General features: G+C 34.7%; 1 protein-coding gene across 1 annotated transcript; it reads left to right on the top strand.

Annotated features, from left to right (window-relative positions):
- Positions 1 to 893: 893 nt before the first annotated feature.
- SULT1B1 (sulfotransferase family 1B member 1) lies at positions 894 to 22,072 on the top strand. The gene is given in 10 exon segments (XM_089906048.1): positions 894 to 5,711; positions 7,747 to 7,906; positions 8,188 to 8,316; positions 10,599 to 10,662; positions 10,664 to 10,686; positions 11,935 to 12,032; positions 13,791 to 13,917; positions 14,550 to 14,644; positions 16,780 to 16,960; positions 20,734 to 22,072. Coding segments are annotated over 9 exon segments (978 nt in total). The 5' UTR covers positions 894 to 5,711; positions 7,747 to 7,758; the 3' UTR covers positions 20,847 to 22,072.
- Positions 22,073 to 23,847: the final 1,775 nt, after the last annotated feature.

Genomic DNA, 23,847 nt, shown 5'->3' with positions numbered 1-23,847 from the left:
TCTTAATCTCTCTTTTAGCTCTATTATTTTGTTCCTTAAGCCCACATGACATGACTTAGAAGTCACAAGTTGTTTTCTGAGCCTGATTCTTTACCTGATGTTTATAGGATCTTAGCCAAATCATTTAAAATCTTTGAATCTCAAGGGAAAAATTTGAGCTATCAACAGATTGAGAATTCCTTCAATCAATCAATTTATTTATAAATCAGCAAGGCAAACACATGCCTTTCTTTTTTTTCCTAGTGTAGCATCCTGGGGCATGATAGATCTGGTGACTAAATAAATGGATAGATAAATGAATGAATGAAGCATAGAATATTAATACATGTTTTAAAACGAGTGAATTTTCATTCATGGTTCTCAAAAAATGGTCCTCAAACCAGTAGCATCAGCATCATCTCAGAATGTTGGAATAGCAAATTTTCAGGCTCCACCTTAGACCAACAGAATCACAAACACTGTGGATTGGGACCCAGTAATCTGTGTTTTGTCATGGCCTCCAAAATGATTCTGAAACATACTAAAATTCAAGAATCTCTGATTTCGGTTGTTTTTCAATTAGTATATACTGATCAAAGTTTGATGCATTAATTGATAATGGGGTTGCAGGCAATCCATGCACATCTAAATAGTTTTCCTGAAATTAACACCTTATGCCAAAGTTTGCAAATTGCTTTCCTTGGCATGTGCCATACAAAAGTGTTTATATTGTTTCATGTATGTAGTTAGGTGCCAATACTTAAACGTTGAGCATTTGGACAGCTCACAAAAAGAATCGAGATCTCTAAAAATGTTGCCCTCTTTTCTGCATGGCAAGGATATGCTGGACATTAACCCCTCCAGCCTCATCACCACTTTATTCTCCTACTAAACTTCTTTGTGTATTTGTGACTTAGAATTAAAAAAAAAAAGAAAAGCTGAGAGGTCGTAGAAATGATTAGCATGACAGAAAACTACTGCATTCTGAAACCATCAGCTCTACCCTCTGGATTTCTGCTGCCAAAATTATTTTATCTTCAGTATATGTTTGTATATCTTTGCTCTTTTCATGATATTGGAAGCTCATGTTTCTTTCAGATGAAAACCCACACACATACAAACAACTTTTCATCATGACCAAAATTATTACAAGACATTCTTATAAGTTGTAGAGAAACAACAGACTTCCATCTACTGACAGTTCAAGTTCTTTCCCTTTGCATTTCTTTCAAACTCTTTGAAGCCATGTGGGAACCTTTAAATCTAGCTAATCTCTGACTTTGCTTACTTTTGGCCACCACCCTGATTCATTTCCTTCTCAGGGATTACTGGCTCTTCCAGCAGTGGAAGCAGCAGGCCCTGTCTCTGTGTGTGTAGTTCAAAATTTTTATATCTTAACTGCCTGTGAAGTCACTGACTACAACATTCAGATCATATACTTAAACATTTTTTTCCCAGAGACAGGAGTGAGCCTCCCTGAGTGCACCTTGCCCTGCCCTTCAGGACTACCACCAGTACGCTGTGTTCCTTTCCGCAACTGAACCACCGACTGAAAACGAAAACTGAAAAAGAGATTAAATTGTGAGGTAAAGTTTTCTTTTTAAATCTCTTTTCTCTAAGTTTTGATCTTGCATCCGCAGTGCATTGAGCTCCTTGAATGGTTTCCATTTTGAACACATGTTTATCATTGGGATGTTTTTGCCTAATTGCAATTTTCCCATGGGAAACTCAGTGTTTCCTGTTATGTTTAGCAGAATCTCAGGCTTTCAGTGATCCCTTTTATTTTTCTGGGTTTAATGGGACTCTTGTGAAGCATGCCAGGATTGAGGGTCTTCTCATAAAACTGTAAGCCTCATAAGCGAAAAAGGAGTCCACTCCAAGTTCTCACTTCTCTGCTCCCATCTCCCCTTCACCCCTATATACACATGTGCACATACACTCAGATACACACCACGTTAAGGTATGCTTCACAATACAGAACATATTATTTAATTCATTTATTTCAGTATCTGGAGTTTGATGTAGACCAAGTAGAACTGTACTTTGTTAGGGTGAAACAAATGGAAGAAATATTCTTTTCCCATTAAAAGAACCATTCACCTTTAGTGTCAGATGACTCAGTTACTTTCTCCTAAGAGGGGCATTGTTTTCCATTTTCCTTTTTATTCTATTAATTTTTTTTAAAGTCAATTTTAGACATTTTATTTTTTAGCTTATGGCTCAACTTAACTAGGAAGATTTGTAGTATCATGTAGACCACATAAAATTTATATAACCACATAAAATTTTTTGTCACTTTATGGTAAGATTTAAAAGATTTTTAGGAAATGATTTTTATATTTTAAAGTAAATATCACTCATAAACCATAAATACTTTTAGGAACCGACTTTTATATTTTAAAGTAAGTATCACTCATAAACTCAATAATATTAGTTATCTTATGTCTTTGGGCCCTCTTCCCTGAATCTATCTTCTCATATGATTCTAAGCTCATCATCATCCACTGGTCGTGATGAAGCAATGTTAATTCAAGACTGCTACTCCAACATTCTTGAATTGGTTACACCCACTTCCCAGATGTGATTAGTATGTATTAACGATCATCTTGTTACTCATATCCATCCTTCTCTGACAACATTTTTACAGCATGAGGAGTTAAAGCTTTTTGTCAGAGCAAAGTTTGCTTTGTCAAAAAAAATTTCCGTACAATCAGGAACATCTTTGACTCTAGTCAGGCCCATCCATGTAGACATTCAGTATGACCAAGTGAGCAGAGCTGGGGAAACTGAACTCTATTTTTGAGACACACACTCACTTGCTGTGTGTCTGAGCAGACTCTCTGAAACTCTGTTTCCTAATCTCAATCTGTAAAATGAAAGTAAAACTTATTGTCAGGGTGGGTAATGATTAGAGATAATATATATTAAACACCATCAACACTATTTTCTGAAAGAAACTTAATTCATTTTGATAAATCATTTCTATACACCTTATATTGTCAGAGAGTAGATTAAAAGTGTTTTAAAATCATGCTTCCCAAATTTTCTTATGAGTATAAATTACTTGGGGATTTTATTGAAATATAGGTTTTGATTCTGGATTGGGGCCTGAGATTCTGCATTTCTAACAAGCTCTCAAATGATGACAATAGTACATGGTGCTTGTACATGGACTGTATTTAAATAGCAATTATGAATCAATTATATAAATATAAAATAATAGTACAAGTCAAATTAAAATGAATAAAGAAATGAAAACTTTAAGACATGAAATGGAGCTAGGAATGATGTTATAAATGTATAACATAATGTTAACCACCTACAGTGTGGGGAAAAAATTTGTCTATATGATTTATAGCAGACACTATGGAAAATAAATCTGTGTCCTCAATACTCACTTGCTTTCCCATTACAATCTGTATGTTTAATATGAGTTGGTAAGTGGACTTATAGTCCTCCTAAATTTTATATTCTAGAGCCAAAGAAGGAAAAGAGAGCCTCACTTATTTTCCTCAATTAATTCAGAATATACAAGTGTTCAAATGAGGTCTGGGATTGATATTTACATTTACATAATCTGGAAAAAACAATTTGCTAAGAAATTAATAGAATAAAATGTTTCAAGGAAAACCATCTCATTTACTATGTGAAATAAAAATCTAATATCTGAATATACTATGTTGATTTCTGCCATCACTCATTCTTTATATCCAAACTCGGAAGTTACACTGTCCCCAAGATCTAGAAGATTCTGGATGGGAAGTGTAGGTCTCATCATTCATTCATTCATTCATTTATTCAGTTCATTTAATACCTACTTTATTCCAAACACAGTGTTTACATACTCAGTTTCACTTCTTGCCACTTCCTGCTCTGCTGAGTTCTTGACCAACCACATTATTTATTCCCTTCTTGAGGCTGCTGACATGATCCACAGTAATTCAGGATGGCAAATTTTTTCTACTAGAACCTGCCCCTGCACTAACAAGGGACCATGAAATCAGCCAGATATTTTACCAAAAATAAAGGATAATTGAGAAGCATAGAAAAAGCAACAATTTAATATGGAATATTTAATAGAATTTTCCCCAAATGCCCAGTCTACTCAGCTCTCACTGGCATCCTTTTCTTAGGATCTTGCCTGCTGTAAACATGTTTGTGTCTACTCTCTGCTGAGACTCTGCTCTTTCATTAATATACACTTTTCTAAGCTTCCGAGGCCCCAACTCCTTTATTCTATGAGCAGTAATGAAGATGCAAAATTCAAATTATTTGAACTGTATTTCTAGCATAAGATGCCGTATATTTTAAGAAAAATCCATTCTTTAATAACAACTTTTATTGGGAAAACTTAAAGACACACTATTGTTGTACGTATACCTGTTAATTATAAGATATAAAATATGACATATAATTCATGTCTTATAATGTAAAATGAAAAAATGTTTGTCCAGATTTCTCTCTTCTAGACTTTTTTAAAGGGCTAGAGGATGGGGGCTAGTAGGGTGTAGAGAAGTTATCTCTAAAACACTAGTCTGTTACACCAGGATATTTTTCCTGATCTAAAGCATAACTTTTTCTATACAAATCAATTTTAGGCATATAGCGTTTAAATTACAGCTAGCTTTTATATTAGTGATTTTGTTTGTGGTTCCCATTGCACAAGTTACTACTGAAAGCTTAATAAGTGCAATCACTGTTTAAAGCACCCTCAAAGAATTTGGAATCACCGAATTACACAAAATATTTGCCTGATAGGGCTTCCCTGGTGGCGCAGTGGTTGAGAGTCCGCCTGCCAATGCAGGGGACACGGGTTCGTGCCCTGGTCCGGGAAGATCCCACATACCGCGGAGCGGCTGGGCCCGTGAGCCATGGCCCGTGAGCCATGGCCGCTGAGCCTGTGCGTCCGGAGCCTGTGCTCCGCGACGGGAGAGGCTGCAACAGTGAGAGGCCGCAACAGTGAGAGGCCCGCGTACCGCAAAGAAAAAAAAAAAATTTGCCTGATAAAAGAATATAGGTATCAATTAATTTGTCAGTCAAAGGTGTAATTTAGCTTGTTAATTCAAACTCTATTTATCTGTTGTATACATTATCTATTATTATTGATTGACAGGTTCTCAGAAATAAATGGAAAAATAGATTATGATGGATCCTATAACTTATACATTCTGCATTTCCTTCTATTTCTGAGATGTTTACATTCCATGGGGCCAGGGAGAGGGTTGTAAAATGAGAAACACATTAGGAAGAGCAAGACTACAGTTTCACTTACAAAGTTCAGTGAAAATGAAGTGGAAAATATAAATAATGAGTAGCTGTATGTGATGGTCAGTTCCGTGTGTCAATGTGATTGGCTCACAGTGAGCCCAGATATTTGTTCAAACATTATTCTAGCTGTGTCTGTTAGTGTATTTGGGGGTGAAATTAACATTTGAATTGGTAGACTACGTAAAACAGACTGCCCTCCCTGGTGTGGACAGGCCTCAACCACTCAGCTGAAGGCCTGAATCACATAAAAAAGAGGGCCCTCTGGGAGTAAGGGAGAATCCCTCCTGCCTGGCTGTCTTTGAGCTGGGACATTGTTTTTCCTACCTTCACACTTAAACTGAAATATTAGTTCTTCCTGGATCTCAAGCCTGCCGGCCTTCAGAAGAGAACTACACCATTGCCTATCTTGGCTCTCCAGCCTGGGATAACTGCATATCTTTGGATTTGTCTGCATCCACAATCACGTGAGCCAATTCCTTATAATAAATTCCCTCCCTCTTCTCTCTCTCTCTCTCTCTCTCTCTCTCCATACATATATATATATATATATATATAAAAGTATATATATAATTACATATATATGTATTTATATATATATATATATATATACATATATATATGTAATTGATTCTGTTTCTCTTGAGAACCCTGACTAATACAGTCTCTCAAGACCCAAAATGTTTTGAATAGATTAAAAGATCAATAAGATTCTAATTCAGGGTTAGCATTATTAGGATTATTATGATAAGGATAGTTTATTAATTAAAGAAGAGGCATAGCAATTTTTATATTATATATATACACATAAAGAGATTTACTATACATAATTGGCTTAGATAATTTTAGAGGCTGATAGGTCCCAAGATGTGCAGGATGAATTGGCAAGCTGGAGACCCAGAATAGCTGATGATTTAGTTCCAGTTTGAGTCTGAATGCCTAAGAACAAGGAGAGCTAATGGTATAGTTCCAGTTCAAAACCTGCCAGGCTTCAGACCCAGGAAAAGTCAATGTTTTAGTTCCAGCCCAAATGCAGGAAAAAAGCTGATGTTACAGTTCAAAGGCCATCAGCTAGGAAGAATTCCTTCTTACTCAGACTTTTTGTTCTATTCAGGTCTTCAATTCACTGAATGAGGCCAACCTACATTAGGGAAAGCAATCTGCTTTATTTAATACACCCATTTACAGATTAATCTCATCCCAAAACATCCTCACAGAAACATCCAGCATAATGTTTGACCAAATATCTGGGCATCTCATGGTCCAGGCAAATTGACACATAAAATTAATCATCATAGCTTCTAAGCAAAATAGAGTAACAGAAACTAAATTTTCCCCCTTGTGTGAAACAACCAAAATGAATGATAGTGGATAGGAAACAAACAAAATGAGCCCTACAGTTTCCCCAGCTTACTGTCATGAGAGAATTTCTGGGCCACAGCTCAGGGAGGAAAACCCAGGTACACCACCAGACAGCCAATAAAAAATATCAGGCAGGCAAACTAGCCAAAGAAGGCAACCATAGGTAAGGGAAAAATTAGTTAACTGAAAACAATCTAGAACTCACACAGATGTTAGAATTAGCAAAAAAAAGATATTAAAATAGTCATTATAGCTATATTCAATATGCTCAAAAAGTTGAGACAGAAAAAGTAAAATCATGCCCAAAATGATCTTCTAGAGATGAAAACTACGTCTGAGAAAAACATTCATTGGATGGTATTAACATCAGATTACACATTTCAGAAGAAAATGTTAGTGAACATGAAGAAATATAGCCATAGAAGTTATCCAAATTGAGAGACAAAAAAGATTTTACAAAATGAATAGAGCTTCAGTGAGCTGTGAACAACTTTATGTAGCCTGGGTTGTCAGAAAAAGAGAGAGAAATAAAAAAAAATTTTTGGAAGAAATGATGACTGTCAACACAATTCAGAGAAGTTCAATAAACGTGAAGCATAGGCACACAACAACAAACACATGAAAATAACCACACCAAGGCACATCATAATTTAGTTGCTCAAAACCAGTGATAAAAAAAGAGGATCTTAGAAGCAGACAGAGAAAACAAATTCATTATACTCAGAAGAATCAAGGTGAGAAACACAACAGGTTTCCTGTGAGAAAAAATGAGGCACAACTCGAGTATAACAATGACTGATAGATTTATTTTGCTTTAGGCCCAGATATTTTTTAGCATATTTCTGTGAAGTGGGATTTTTAATTCAAAGTAAAATGTGCAGTTCTATTTCTTTCCAAAGCTTCCATTAAAGACCTTTGATCTGCTTGTCACTGAGCCAGCTGTTGCTCTTGCAATCTACAGCTGTACACCCATAAAAATGCCCTTTGTATTTAGATCTCTTGTGCTCAGTGTGTTAAAGGCCAATTTTACTGTCAAGTTGCAGTGTCTTAATAACATTAGTTACTCAGTTTCTTATTTTTACCCTCTTTTTTTCTCCATGATTTGATTATTCTTAAGTATTCAATTAAGTATTTTTATAGTCTGGAACAAAGATGACTTCCCAAAAAGATGTCCTGAGAAAAAATCTGAAGATAGTCCATGGCTGTCCCATCACCTATGCTTTTGCAAACAACTGGGAAAAGATTGAACAGTTCCAAAGCAGGCCAGATGACATTGTGATAGCCACTTACCCCAAATCAGGTGAGTTTTGTGGCCTGACAAATGCACATCTGACTTCAGCTTTTCTTCCCTGAAAATTAGCTTCTCTACAAAATCGCTAACATCCTAAATAAAATTAGTATTCCTAAAAGTCAGTCTAGCCATCTACTTTGAGGATATTAAAATGGACATTTGGGGCATAGAAAGGGAAACTCTGCAGAATTAATTTTCTAAGATAATATATTAAGGTGGCAGGCTTCCAACTGGGACTTTTTGCCCCCAGATTCAGGTGAAGGTTATAAAAATGTTGTCTTTTGCCACAGGTACCACTTGGGTTAGTGAAATTTTGGACATGGTTTTAAATGATGGAGATGTTGAAAACTGTAAGCGAGATGTTATAACTGTGAAAGTTCCAATGTTGGAAATGGCTCTTCCTGGACTGGGGACTTCAGGTAATTTAAAATCACCCAGAAATTATAATTTTGTAGTAGTATTTACATCACATATTAAACACTGTATTTGTGATGTCCATTCAAGGAAAATGGAGTATATTTGGTAACATAAAATGGAAGTTTTGCAAGCAGTACAATAAGCAAGGCATACAGAGAAACTGTAGTTTAGTCCATTGCATGCACATCCAGGTATGCTAATCAAAGATAAAATAATTTTGTTATGGAAAACAACTAAAAATCTCATTGATAAAAACACCGTTTCTTATCTTTTACTGAATTTTGTTGTATAAAATTTGGCAGATTAGAACAGTAATTTCTTAATTTAGAACATTGCTGTAATTAAATAAATAAGTACCAATGCCTCATAAAACATAAAATTTATTATTAATACAATTCATTTTTCATTGCACAAATATTTACTGAGTTCTTCTAAATAACTGGGCACTGTTCTATGGACTAGATAAAAAATGATCAGTAGGGGCTTCCCTGGTGTCACAGTGGTTAAGAATCTGCCTGCCAATGCAGGGGACACGGGTTTGAGCCCTGGCCCGGGAAGATCCCACATGCCGCAGAGCAACTAAGCCTGTGCACCACAACTACTGAGCCTGCACTCTAGAGCCTATGCTCTGCAACAAGAGAAGCCACTGCAATGAGAAGCTCTCACACTGCAACGAAGAGTAGCCCCTGTTCACGGCAACTAGAGAAAGCCTGCACATAGCAACGGAAGACCCAACGCAGCCAATAAATAAATTAATTAATTAATTAAATCTATTTTTAAAAAGTCAGCAAATTAGATGTCCTATCTCCAAGGAGCTTACAATAACATTGTGACATTAAATAAGTAAAGAAACTAGCAATATACGAATATTGTTAGCCTAACATATCCAGAGAATAGGGCTCTAGGAAAGGGAACATCAGGAGACTTTACTTTAGATTGGGTAGTTAGGGATATCAGCTCTGAATGGAGACCTAAAGCTTTGCACAGTGCTAGAGAAAGCATATTTCAGGAAGATGAAGCATTAGGTATGGGGGCCTAGATGCAGAAAAGACCTAGGTGTAGTCCAGGGACTAAAAAATCAACCACCACCACCAACAAAAACAACAATGAGAGAACGGAAAAGTGAGAGGCAAAACAATTGGAGACTGGGCAGGGACAGATCATGCAGGGCTTGTAATTCTTAAGAAATACTCAGTGAGCTAAGAGAGAATCAGCAGAGTAGGGTATCATGTAAGCAATTGAGAAGGGTTCAAAAAGCGAGGGCTAGCTTTCAAATGCTGCTAGAAACCTGGGATAAAAAGACAGTATTATGGTGGTGAATGTCTATCAATGTAAACATCAGAATTCAAATTATCTCCCCTACTGGAGCTAGTTACTTCCACAGGCAGAGAAGGACCAGTTGAGAGGGTATATGATTCCCTCTGTGTGGTTGCCTGAAGTCAGAGAGCAAATACTAAAGCTTGAAACTAAAGGATTATTCTGGGACAAGCAACAAATATGAGTACCGAGTGAGTTAAGACTCCAGAACCATAGAAAAGTATGAAATGAAAAAATGATAGAATCAAAGTAATCAGGGACAGGGGAGTCAGAGATTACTGGTGAGAGACAGAGGTTGAGGGTGGGACGTGAGGCTGTGTAGCATCACCAGAGAGTGAGTAGGTGAGATTAGGCAGGTAAAGGAGAGTAAACTGACACTCAGATTTCCTCTGCAACCCGAATGTGTATACTTGCGATGTCATTACATATTCCCAACATTCACATTTAAGTACGTAAAGGGTTCATTTAAAGGACCTCATGTGGCAAAACAATCACAAGACAGAAGAGGTTGAGAAATCTTTCAGTGAAGTTAAGAGATGGAAGAGGAAGAACAAATAGTGAAAACTTTATAAAAGAGACACATAAAATTTCAAGTCATGGACATTGAGGCAGAGTGAGTTGTGGAAGATTATGATTTCTCATTTCTATATGCTGGATAAAGTAGCTGCAGCTACCAGGTCAGTAGAAACATAAGGTATTAGCTGGTGGAATTTTACAGGTGTATAATTAATAGTTCCAGATAAAATCCAGGATACCCAATTAAATTTGAAAATCAGATAGATACTTCTTTTACTTAGTATATTTCAAATATTGCAGGGGAGATACTTACAGGTATCTGTTGTTTATGTGAAGTTCAAATTTAACTGGGATTCTTGCATCTTTATTTCCTAAGTCTGTCAACCCTATCTGCATTGATATTAAGGGGTTCTTCTTGATACCACCATGTGCTATGAACTGTTCTCTACAGAATATTCACTGGTGAACATAACAAGCTACGCTTCTGCTCTTATGGACTCTCCATTCCAGTGTGCATTTGGGAATGAGGATGGGAAGAGGCATGGGAACTGACAATAAACAAATAAATAAACATAAACTGTGAGACAAAATATGTGCCGTATAGAACATTTAAAAAGGATGACTTATTTGCAACTGAGTGGCTTTTAAACATATGTAGTTAATTTTGTGAACAATTGAAGCATAGGATTGCTTTGAATGAGTGAGTCATACAATTTGGGGCAGGTGTGCCTTTGTATGCAAAATATGTGAAGATGATATATATAGGATTAACAGGTAATATAGAAGTTAGACTGGGTGTAAGTAATATTGTGAAAAAATGTACAGGACTGTAAGATTGACTGGATGTGAAACCTGAAGGAGGAGACAAGAATAATTGAGATTTTAGGGACTGACGACTCTATATGGGATGACATCATTAACAGATAAATCTGGTAAGTGATAAAGGCCACTGAGTCCATTAAAAAATCATAAATTAAGGGTAATCACAGCTCTTCCTGGTCTATGTCAGAAATTCTCTGAGTATGCCTTTACCCCAAAAGTGCCCTCAGACTGCCCAAGTCACTTATAGATTGATCTAGGCTCCTGGGATCTTCCTAGCTCTTCATGTAGAAAATAAATGGATACTTTCTGTTACAAGGAAGTTCATATAACCCTTAACCAAAGACTTAATTTGAAACTAAGTTCTATTACTTATTAGTTGTATACCTTTAGAAATTTCAGCCAGCACCTAAAAATTGCACAAAAATTTCATTTTTTATATGTGTAGTATATATATATATATGACACATAAAGGAAATAATGAAAATGCAGGTACAACAGGTGATGCTCTACAAAGATCTCATCTATACTACAATAGCTGCTGCATAACAATAGCCAATATGAGAATTACCAGTTATCAATATCTCTACATACAGGAAACATTTCTGTAATTACTTGTAATAATGCAAAGGCATGATAAAACTCCAAATTGCTAAGGTTGGTATTATTACTTGTCATTTGGGAGGTGGTTAAAATGAAGCATAGAGACTCTGGGATACTTTCAGATATTTCATGATGAGTGATAAAGTTAGGATTTGAGCCCAAAGAGGCTAACTGCAGAACCCAAGCTCTTAACCATTAGAAAATATTGGCTCTTAGAATCCAGATAAATGATGCTTGAGATTGGTTCAAAGTTTAGCAGCATTATATACTGGTCAAAAATATTTTGAAAAGTTGGTTAAGAAAATCCAGAAATGCAGGGTCCTTGGAGACTCTAGTATCTCCATAACCAAACTAAATTTCCCTAGGTATAGAGCAATTAGAGAAGAATCCATCACCCCGGCTTGTGAAGACACATCTACCAGTTGATCTCATTCCTAAGTCTTTCTGGGAAAACAACTGCAAGGTATACTCTAAACCACAAGTAAATTTTTTAATGTGACTTTTAACCCTTTTTCACTCACATAGTAAGTAAAGTAATTGCTCAAATGTTTTGTTTTTCTGTTACCATGAGAAGTGAGCTACATTAAAAAAAAGTGTTTCGACTAAAAGAATACATTTTAGCCTAAACGTACATGCTCAAGTTTTCCAAGGTTATGCAGCAACAAAATCCTTATCTCAGCACAATATTGCTACTATTATTTCCCAGCTGTCTTATATAGTTTGACCTTCCCTGAAAACTCAGCATAAGGATACCAATTCTTATTTAATAGTTTGGTAAAATTCTTCAGTGAGACATTTGAGCCTGGATATTTGCTTCGGGGAAACTTTTAAATTTAAAACTCATTTTTTTTCCAATAATTGTGAAGCTATTCAGATTGTCTATCTGGCTTTTGCTAGTTTGTGATATGTGAGGAATTCTAAGTTGTTGAGTTTTGTAGTGAAATGTTAGTAATATTCCCATCTTATTCTTTCTTTTAACAGACTTATTTTTTACAGCAATTTTATCTATTTTTAAAGCAAATTTATTTTGACAGAAAATTGAGAGGAAGTTAAAGAGGTTTTCCATATATCCCTTGCTCCCACATATCCATAGACTCCCCATCATCAATATCTCTGACCTCTCACCAGAGCGATACATTTGTTACAATTGATGAACCTACATGGACACATCATTATCACCCAAAGTCCATAATTTACCTTAGGGTTCACTATTGGTGTTATACATTCCATGGGTTTGGACAAATGTATGATGACATGTATATACCATTATAGTACCATACAGTGCAGTTTCACTGCCCTATAAATCCTCTGTGCTCCACTGATTCATTTCCTCCCCTTAACCCTGGCAACCACTGATCTTCTTATTGCCTCCATAGTTTTGCCTTTTCCAGTATGTCATATTGTTAGAATCATACATACGTAGCCTTTTCAGATTGCATTCTTTCACTTAGTAATATGCCTTTAATATTCTTCCATGTCTTTTCATGGCTTGATAGCTCATTTCTTGTTAGTAATGAATAATAGTCTATTGACTGGAGGTACCAGGGTTTATTTATCCAGTAACCTACTGAGGGACATTATGGTTGTTTCCAAATTTTGGCAATTATGAACAAAGCTGGCATAAACACTCATTTGCAGGTTTTTGTGTGAACTTTATTTTTCAACTCCTTTGGGTAAATACCAAGTAATGCAATTTCTGGATCATATGGTAAAAGTATATTTTGTTTTGAAAGAAACAAGTGTCTTATGAAGTAGCAGTACCATTTTGCACCCCCACCAGCAATGCATGAGATTTCCTGTTGTTCCACACCCTCACCAGGATTTAGCGTTGTCACTGTTCTAGATTTTGGCCATTCTAAAAAGTATGGAGTTGTGTCTCATTGTTTTAATTTGCATTTCCCTGATGAAGTAAGATGTTTGGTATCTTTTCACACGCTTATTTTTCTTTTAATAGCTGCAAGATTTGTTGTGATATCCCCTGTTTTTTATTGATACTAGTAATTTGTGTCTTCTCTATTTATTTTGTCAGTCTTGTTAGACGTTTATCAATTTTCTTGATTTTTTTTAAAAGATCCAGCTTTTTGTTTCATTAATTTTCTTAATATTTTCCTGTTTTTAATTTCATGGATTTCAAACCTGTTGGTTTACATGCCTACTATATGTTACTTTTTTTCTTAAACAAAATATCATGTATTTGATTTTTTTCATCCTCCCCCTGCAGATGATTTATCTGGCTCGAAATGCCAAGGATGTTGCAGTCTCATTTTACCATTTTGACTTAATGAATAATTTACAACCTCTTCCAGGAACCTGGGGAGAATATCTAGAGAAATTCTTGACTGGAAATGGTACGATGGCCTTGGCTAAAAATTAATGTCATTTTTAAATTATTTTAAAAAATAATATTAACCATTACAAGTATGAATTTTCCTTTCAAAACACTTATTTTTCCAAATCAGTAACAAGTACATTCAAATATCATTTAAAAATTAAATCAAATACATCTAATATTTTACTATGACATTCAACATATAAACTTGGTATTAAACATTGCTTAATGAAAATATTCTTGAATCTCTTTTCAGTTGCTAAAAACTCATTCTCAGTTCCTGCTCAGAATAGAAATTGTTTAACTTGCCCAAATCATTAGTTAAATCTGTTACAGATATATTTATAGTACTTAGGTAAATAATTGATTACTTCATAAAAGAATAGTTTTCTTCTGTGTGAGGCTAAGTATAACCTATTAGAGGTCAATGTATTTTCATTTGAAATGCTTCTTTTGTACTTAATATTTTTAAAAATCTGATTATACATCCATAAATGGCTGATGGTATATAATTGTTTAAATTGGCTTTACAGTCTCAGTTCCCTTGAGTACTAAATTCCACAAAATGTTTGTACACTTTGACTTATTGGTCACAAACAAATCTTTGATTTGATGAATGCTTATGGAAGTAGACTGTTTCTCTGGTTTTAGTGGCCTTCGGCTCCTGGTTTAATCACGTTAAAAGCTGGTGGAAGAAAAAGGAAGAACACCCAATACTTTTCTTATTCTATGAAGATATGAAAGAGGTAAAATGGTAGAAATGCATTCTAGATAATTCTTTAGCTACATCCTGGGGTAAAAGGATTATTATATTTTTTCAACTTAATCTATGGAGTCCAAAATGACATGATTGCTTTGCCTATTTTCCTTGCCTACTTACCCAAATCTGGTTAAGGTCATTAATGACAATAACTGAAATCAGTGACATTTTTATCCTCATCCTTTTTAACCATTGTGTTTCTTTTGAGCACCTTTTCTTTTCGAACTTCTCTCCTACATTTAATTGATTATCACACTGTCATGGTTTTCCTGTGAATCTCTATCACTTAGTCATTTTTCTTTTTGAACTCTTTGCTATAGTTTGATGATCATGTCCAAGCCCACTGTTGCCAAAACTATTTATGTGCTAATGACCCACCAAAAACTCCATTTTAACTTCTACCCTGAATTCAAACCCATGTTTTTATTAAAACAACTCTCAAATTTAACATGTTCAAAACTAAACTCATCTTGCTTCTCTCTCTCCAACAGGTAATCCTTTTCCTTTATTCTCTCTTTTGGTTAGTGATGTTTGGTTGTTCATTCAGAGTTCAAAGCTTGAAAGTAAATTGTCCTCACTGGTTTTCATGTAGCTGATATGGTTCCACTATATCCTGAACATCCCATTGTTTCACATGCTTTAACTATTATATCTTTCAAATGTGTCCTTCTCCTTTACATCAGCTCGGTGCTTTGTGACCACCTAGAGGGGTGGGATAGGGAGGGTGGGAAGGAGAAGCAAGAGGGAGGGGATATGGGGATATATGTATATGTATAGCTGATTCACTTTGTTATACAGCAGAAACTAACACACTATTGTAAAGCAATTATACTCCAATAAAGATGTTAAAAAAAAAAGACAACAGGGCTTCCCTGGTGGCGCAGTGGTTGAGAGTCTGCCTACCGATGCAGGGGACGCGGGTTCGTGCCCCGGTCCGGGAAGATCCCACATGCCGCGAAGCGGCTGGGCCCGTGAGCCATGGCTGCTGAGCCTGTGCGTCCGGAGCCTGTGCTCTGCAACGGGAGAGGCCACAACAGTGAGAGGCCCGCGTACAGAAAGAAAAAAAAAAAAAGACAACAAACTGAGATTGCAAAAAAAAAAAAATACACATGCACATACATTCACCACACACACACACACACACACACACACATAAACACACAGAGAGTTAATAAGACATATTATTAAATGCTGTTGCTTCCCTACTACATAACAGATACAGTCCAACTCCTTCAGCAGGACATCCAAGAATGTTCTCAATTTTACCCCAATTCATCTTTCTTGATTCATAGCCTTTCCCACTCCTATAAACAACTCAGCTCTAACTGCAACCACTTTGCTTTTTTTCTCCCTTGAACACACTGTGAGAACCTATACCTCCAAGAGTTTTAACCATTTTCTCTGCTGGGAATTCACCCTCCAACCACTCAGCAGACTGCATCTTGGTAAATTCTGACTCATCTTTCTAAACTCAGCTTAGATGTTACCCCCTCAAAATCTTTCTAGATATATCTATGTAGATTTTAACTTAGCTTCCTAAAAAGTTATAAATATTAAGTTTATGTCATTAGAATCTGAAAAAATGATTTATCTCTCAGATTTTTTTCTTCTTATTCTCAAAGACCAATGAATAATTTAGGTCTTGATATCTTTGCAACTTCATTGGAGTTTATTTTTAATAATTTACATCCAAGCAAGATTTGATCAGTATTTACAGTTTAAAAAATACCTGAAGTTTTCCCTGAATTTATTATTTTTGTTTTTAAATATTATTATTAAGAATAAGAAAGCAATTTTGATGAAGAACAGAAAAATAATGGCAGAAGGAATAAAGATACTAGGTCCCTAAAACATTTACATTTCAAATCTGATCACAAATTGAGCTTAAAATCGTTACTATAATCTTTTTCTCTAAATACTGTTAATATTTAGGCCAAGATATATTCTTATTGTACTTTGAATGAAAACTAAAAATATAAGATTTAGAACAAACAAAATATTCCATTCTACTTTTACTAAACATAAATTGTTGATTTTTCTCCTTTTTATGATTTTTTTCACATTATGTTAATGAGTTATTGTGTACCATTTTCTAGCATATGTCTCTTTACCCACTGATAGAATCCAAAGAAAGAAATCAAGAAGATTGTTAGATTTCTAGAGAAGAACTTGAATGATGAGATCTTGGATAAGATCATCCATCATACCTCCTTTGAAATGATGAAGGACAATCCTCTGGTGAATTATACACATCTACCAAGTACAGTGATGGATCACAGTAAATCCTCTTTTATGCGCAAAGGTTAATATTTTGCTGAGTTTAATTTTCCTTTTTGCTTTCTTATGAATTACTCTGAAGTGAGGATTAGCTTTGTAATCTCTATCAAGTTACTTAGCCAATTTTGGCATCAATTTCTTCATCTGTAAAATAAGGACACTAAAAATACCTACCACAAAAGTTGCTGAATTTGATTAGAAATTATTAAAGGAAATAATGCATGTAAACACGTTATTAAAATACCTTGAGTACTTGATACATATTTCTCCTTCTATTTACTACCCTGCTAAAAGGGAGTGGTTTTGTCAATTCTGATGTGAGTCATTCCAAATTTTTTATTACTAAATCTTAAATCTTTGTTTAAATTGTCATAGGCCTCCTTCTCCTCCCCAGTAATAAACTAATGTCACTCAATACAATACCATCTTCTTTAAAGACCCCTTATCATTTAGAAAGCAGTGGTCATTTTGTTAAGAAGGATTCACCAAGAGTAATGACATTTTTTTACCATATGGGAAGTTTTTGCTCCCTAAAAATACTGTCTGAATTATAGGAAAACATGGAATCTAAAATTAACTTAAGAAAATGACGATAGAGAAATATGACATTCACTGTCAAAATACAGCACTATTTCCATTAAGGCAAATACTGTATATTATGTTTATTGTATATGGCTTGTGTCAAAAATGTGTTATTTATGATAAAAATAATGCATTTAACAAATTATTAACTAAAATTTGAGAAGTTATCCACCTAGTCTTGCCACCTTTCTTTTCAATGTCCTTTACTGGATTGGAGAGAAAAAGATAAAATTTCAGTTGGTGTGCCGGGAAGTAAACATAACCCTAGGAATATATTGTGCATATGAACATGTGGATCAAAACCCTCAATTTTGAAAGAGTTATATGATTACAGATATTTCTAACACAGTTTTCTCTGTACCTTAGTGTAGTCCTATACTAAAAACACTAAATTATGTTTTTCTTTTAATTTTCAAAAACACTGCACTTAAAAAATAATCTGTGGTATAAGACGGCAAGGCAAATTTTTCATTGTAAATGGTGCATTACAAGTTTGAATAAAGAAGACTGATAAATGCACAACACACACACATGTTTTTCTTGTGGAAGAAACAGAGACAAAAAACCTCTTTAATTAAACAAGGCAAATTTTCATTACGCCAGACCATTGAATGTAACTTCCAGGAGAGTTTTATCCCCAGTCATATGAAAATTGATATGATCCAATGATATCTCATTAGGGTTTAAAGATAGATGAGATAAGCTCAGTATCTGGATTCCATGCTTTCGCCAACTTCAAAGGAAAAGGGTATATGAGAGGGATAGTCTTTATGTCCCCTCTGGGAGTAGTGACCATCATAACCTTTGTGGTGAGATTGCTCTGGGATTTATCGAGGCTATGCCACTCACTGAGCCTTTGACTTTGCATATATTAATAAATCTGCCACAGTTTCGGTTACATCACTGACAAAATGAAGAAAGGAATAACACCTATAGCACAAGTTTTGGGGGAGGATTTTGGGAAAAGATATATAAGCATTTACTATATTTTTTCTGACCAAAAATGATATACACAAAAGTAGCAAGTCATATTAGTCTAATATGTTCTAATCTAATAGTTCAAGATTCATCTATTCATTTATTCATTCATGCATTCAATACACTTAAAGAATACCCTTTATTCATTAGTTAATATTTATGAAAAGCTCTTCATGAACACCTATATGCAGCTCATATTCTCTAGAATATAAATGACATGTACATCTACCTCAAGAAGCTCATAATATAATACAAGAGGCATGCATGTAATGAATATTGAAAAGGGCTCAAAAGTGAAGAATGAACAAAGGGCCAAGCATAGTTTGGCCTTCAGTCTTGAAGGAGTCCACGCTGGATAAATCAAGGTCAAAATTTAGTCACACAATAGTAACGATGTTAGGGAGAGGATAGATAATGTCCAATGTTTATGCCTATGTCCCAAACAGCAACAAAACAGAAAACCCTGAGATTTGGCAAGAATTTATTTTATCAAAAAAATTTTTATACTTCCCTCACTCTTGTGAAGCAAATGTGTTTGTGTATATAGTATTTATACTCAAAATAGAAGATTATTAGACTACTTTATATATGACTCTTTATTGTTTAAATATGCACTTTCTCTTTTCAGTGACATCTTTAGAGGTGTACTATCCCAGATATGCACTACCCTCACATACATTCCAAAGAACTATTATCATTTGGTGAAAACAGAATAAAGTAAAATAACCAGGGAAACAACCTTGTCTATGGGGATATTTTTCATTAAAAGGGTTTTAAATCTTCATGAAGCAATCATGGGTTAATAAGGCTTGAAATTCAACACTATTATATTTAATATTAAATAAATTGGCAAAATTAATGTTTTCCTCCAAACCCATTAGCAGTACATTAAAAATTTATTAATTTTCCAAATATATATTTTTAAGCATCCAGTATAAAAGATTAAATGTAAATTTATATCCCAACAGTTTCACCTTTGTAAAAATGGTTCAGGGATTTTATGTGTTTGATTTTAATGCTATTCTTCTCCTCTAAAATTAAAATAAGATATGTCTAGTGAATTCAGGAAACACAAATATCATCCAAATATCATAACATCCTCATTTATTATTTTTGTGAAATGATACTTATCAGCTTTCTGTTTCATGGTTTGATTGTGCTCATGACCAGGTCTTTGTACAGTTTCCAAAAGTAACTCATGAAATAGAATACTCCCTGACCATTGATCCAGTGGCCAGTGGTAACCCCATGACTTAGGACAATTAGAAACACTAAAAGAATCTCTTTTGGGAAACTATTGTACAGCCCATAAATTTAGACAAGAAAATTAACCCTTCTTATGTATTTTTAAAAGCCAGACTCTGCACCTTATTTTTGATAAAGGAGGCAAGAATATATAATGGAGAAAAGACAGCCTCTTCAATAAGAGGTGCTGGAAAAACTGGACAGCTACATGTAAAAGAATGAAATTAGAACACTTCCTAACACCAAACACAAAATAAACTCAAAATGGATTAAAGACCTAAATGTAAGGCCAGAAACTATCAAACTCTTAGAGGAAAACATAGGCAGAACACTCTATGACATAAATCACAGCAAGATCCTTTTTGACCCACCTTCTAGAGAAATAGAAATAAAAACAAAAATAAACAAATGGGACTTAATAAAACTTCAAAGCTTTTGCACAGCAAAGGAAACCATAACCAAGATGAAAAGACAACCCTCAGAATGGGAGAAAATATTTGCAAACAAAGCAACTGACAAAGGATTAATCTCCAAAATTTACAAGTAGCTCAATATCAAAAAAACAAACAACCCAATCCAAAAATGGGCAGAAGACCTAAATAGACATTTCTCCAAAGAAGATATACAGATTTCCAACAAACACATGAAAGGATGCTCAACATCACTAATCATTAGAGAAATGCAAATCAAAACTACAATGAGGTATCACCTCACACCAGTCAGAATGGCCATCATCAAAAAATCTACAAACAATAAATTCTGGAGATGATGTGGAGAAAAGGGAACCCTGTTGTACTTGGTGGGAATGTAAATTGATACAGCCACTATGGAGAACAGTATAGAGATTCCTTAAAAAACTAAAAATAGAACTACCATACGACCCAGCAATCCCACTACTGGGATTACAAATCTTTTCTTTTGGTATACATTAGCTTTTCCTTCATAATGAAAATATTTTATTCATTCATATGTTTTCTTATTTGTAATTTTTAGGGATTGCAGGTGACTGGAAGAATTACTTCACTGTCACCCAAAATGAGAAATTTGATGCCATTTATAAGAAGGAAATGTCTGAAACTGAACTTCATTTCCGCACAGAGATTTAAAGAGCCTAAACTGAAAATTTGAAGAGAGAAGTCTGACCTGCAGTGTGTTGAAACAGGGACAGTTATGACTTGATTTGGGCAATTGAATGGTTTTATAAAGGGGAAAAATGTGCTTTTAAAACTTTGATTTTTCAGTGTTGTTAATCAAGTCCCCACTCACCAAGCTTCCAAATTCCCTAAAATTAGGACAAACTGTTACCTTTTTGTACACTATTCCTGCCTTTTCCTAGAGTAGTACTGACAAGAGAGAAAGTTTCCTACTCAATCTCCATATATTGTGGTTTAAAATGAAGTTCTACTCCCTACTAACCTAGCCCAAGAAATGCTGCTTTAACACTCACACTATGTTTCCTAGCTCTGCCCCAATTTCCCTTTCCTAAAAACTTGACCCTGCACATTCTCTTCCATTGCTGTCTTCTGGGTTTCATGTTGTTCCCTGAGTCATAGCTCATCTTGTAATGCCTCTCTTGGAATTATACAGTTCATGTCCTAGATAGTATGGTTCAGATTTTGGAAATGTTATTTCCATACCTAATTTCTGTTTATTCAAATTTCTAATTTCTGAGTATGTAATTTTTGAGTCTCTAAAGGTGAAAGGTCATCATTAGTCTCCCTAAGGCTCTCCCCTGGGAACAGGATCTCTGGTCTGAGAGTCTGGGTCAAGGGCTGGAACCTGTTTCCTATGGAGAGTCCTTCCAAAATTCAACAGCTTCTTCTGAATTCCTGAGAATTTCTTATTGCCATGATATGTTTACCATTTGGGAACTTTGGTTTCTTCATCTTGTGTCTGAACAGATGTGTATCCCTTAATACCACTTTCAATACCCCACATATAATCACATCTACTGCTAAAACTTTCCCAATCTGGTGCCTACAAGAGACTCTCTAGGCTGAATCTCCACCTACACCCTCCAGACCCAATGTCCCTTCTACCTACTTTTCCACACTTAGGTCTATCTGCTGGTCTCTTTGATAGATGTTTCTTTGAAACATAAGTCTTTAAGTAAATGTTCATATGTTTTAAGGTAAATTTTACAGGAAATGTCTCATTTAAAGAGATACATTAGCATTCTTTTATTTTTAATTGAAGCATAGTTGATTAACAATATTATATTAGCTTCAGGTGTACAACATAGTGAGTCAATTTTTTATAAACTGTACTACAAAGTTATTACAAAATAAAGATTATATTTCTCTGTGCTGTACAATATATCCTCGTTGCTTTTTTATTTTACACATAGTAGTTTGCATAGTTTAATCACATACCACTATTTTGCCCCTCCCTACTTCCATCTTCCCACTGGTAACCACTAATTTGTTCTCTACATCTCTGAATCTGTTTCTGTTATGTTATATTTGTTTGTTTTATTTTTTAGATTCCACTCATAAGAGATAAGGTAGAGTATGTCTTTCTCTGTCCAACTCATTTCACTAAGCATAATACCCTCTAAGTATATTTACATTATTGCAAATGTCAGAATTTCATTCTGCCTATGACTCAGTAATATTCTGTCTGCATATTTATCCATTCATCATCTTCTTTATACATTCATCAGTTGATGGATACTTAGGTTGCATCCATATCTCATCTACTGTAAATAATGCTCCTATGGACATTGGAGTGAATGCATCTTTCAGATTAGTGTTTTTGTTTTCTTTGTATTTATACCCAGCAGTGGAATTGCTGGATCATACGGTCATTATATCTTCAGTTTTTTGAGGAACCTCCATAAATGTTTTCCATAGTGCCTGTGCCAATTTATTTTCCCACCAACAGTGTACTAGGGTTCCCTTTTCTCCACATCCGTGCCAAAACTTGTTATTTCTTGTCTTTTAAATAACAGCCTTTCTGACAAGTGTGAGATAATGTCTTCTTGTGGTTTCGATTTGCGTCTCTCTGATAATTAGCAATGCTGAGCATTTTTTTCATGTACCTGTTGGTGGTCTGTATATCTTTTTGTAAAACTCTCTATTCAGGTCTTCTGCCATTTTTTGATTGAGTTGTTTGTTTCTTTTGATATCGAGTTGTATGAACTGTTTGTATATTTTTGATATTAACCCATTATTAATCATATAATTTTCAAATATTTTCTCCCATTCTCCCAGTAGGTTGTCTTTTCATTTCATCTATGCTTTCCTTTGTTGTGAAAAATGTTTTAAGTTTAATTAGGTCCCATTTATTTATTTTTACTTTTGTTTCTTTTTCCTTAGGAGACAGAACCAAAAAAAAAATATTGCTATGATTTCTGTCAAACAGTGTTCTACCTATGTTCTCTTCTAGGAGTTTTACAGCTTCAGGTCTTACATTTAGGTCTTTAATCCATTTTTATTTTATTTTTGTATAAGGTGTTAGAAAATGTTCTATTTTGACTTTTTTACACATAATTGTCCAGTTTTCCCAGCATCTCTTATTGAAGAGACTGCCTTTTCTCCATTGTATATTCTTGCCTCCTTTGCCACAGATTAATTGACCATAAGTGTCTGGGTTTATTTCTGAGCTCTTTATTCTGTTCCATTAATCTAGGTGTCTGATTTTGTGCCAGTATCATACTGTTAGATTACTGTAGCTTTGTAGTGTAGTCTGAAATCAGGGAACATGGTACTTCCAGCTTTGTCCTTTTTCTCTCAAGATTGCTTTGGCAGTCCAGGGTCTTTTGTGGTTTCATGCATATTTTAGGATTATTTCTTCTAGTTCTGTGAAAAATGTCATGAGTATTTTCTTAGGGATTACATTAAATCTCTAGGTTGCTGTGCATAGTATGGACATTTTAAGAATACTAATTCTTCCAATCCAAAAACACATGCTACCTTTCCATTTTTTTGCATCATCTTCAATCTCCTTCATCAAAGTTTCATAGTTTCAGCATTTAGGTTTTTCACCTACTCATGTAAGTTTATATTTTTGATGAGATATTTAAACAGTATTGTTTTCTTGCTTTCTCTTTCTGATAGTTTATTATTAGCATATAGAAAAGCAACATATTTCTTTATATTAATCTTC

This window comes from Delphinapterus leucas, unplaced genomic scaffold, assembly GCF_059928025.1.
Source record: "Delphinapterus leucas isolate spDelLeu-1000000601 "Yukka" unplaced genomic scaffold, BTC_Dleu_Yukka2 spDelLeu_asBTCV2_sq60, whole genome shotgun sequence".
NCBI classification, from domain to species: Eukaryota; Metazoa; Chordata; class Mammalia; order Artiodactyla; family Monodontidae; genus Delphinapterus; species Delphinapterus leucas.
This window is presented reverse-complemented; position numbering and strand designations above follow the sequence as displayed.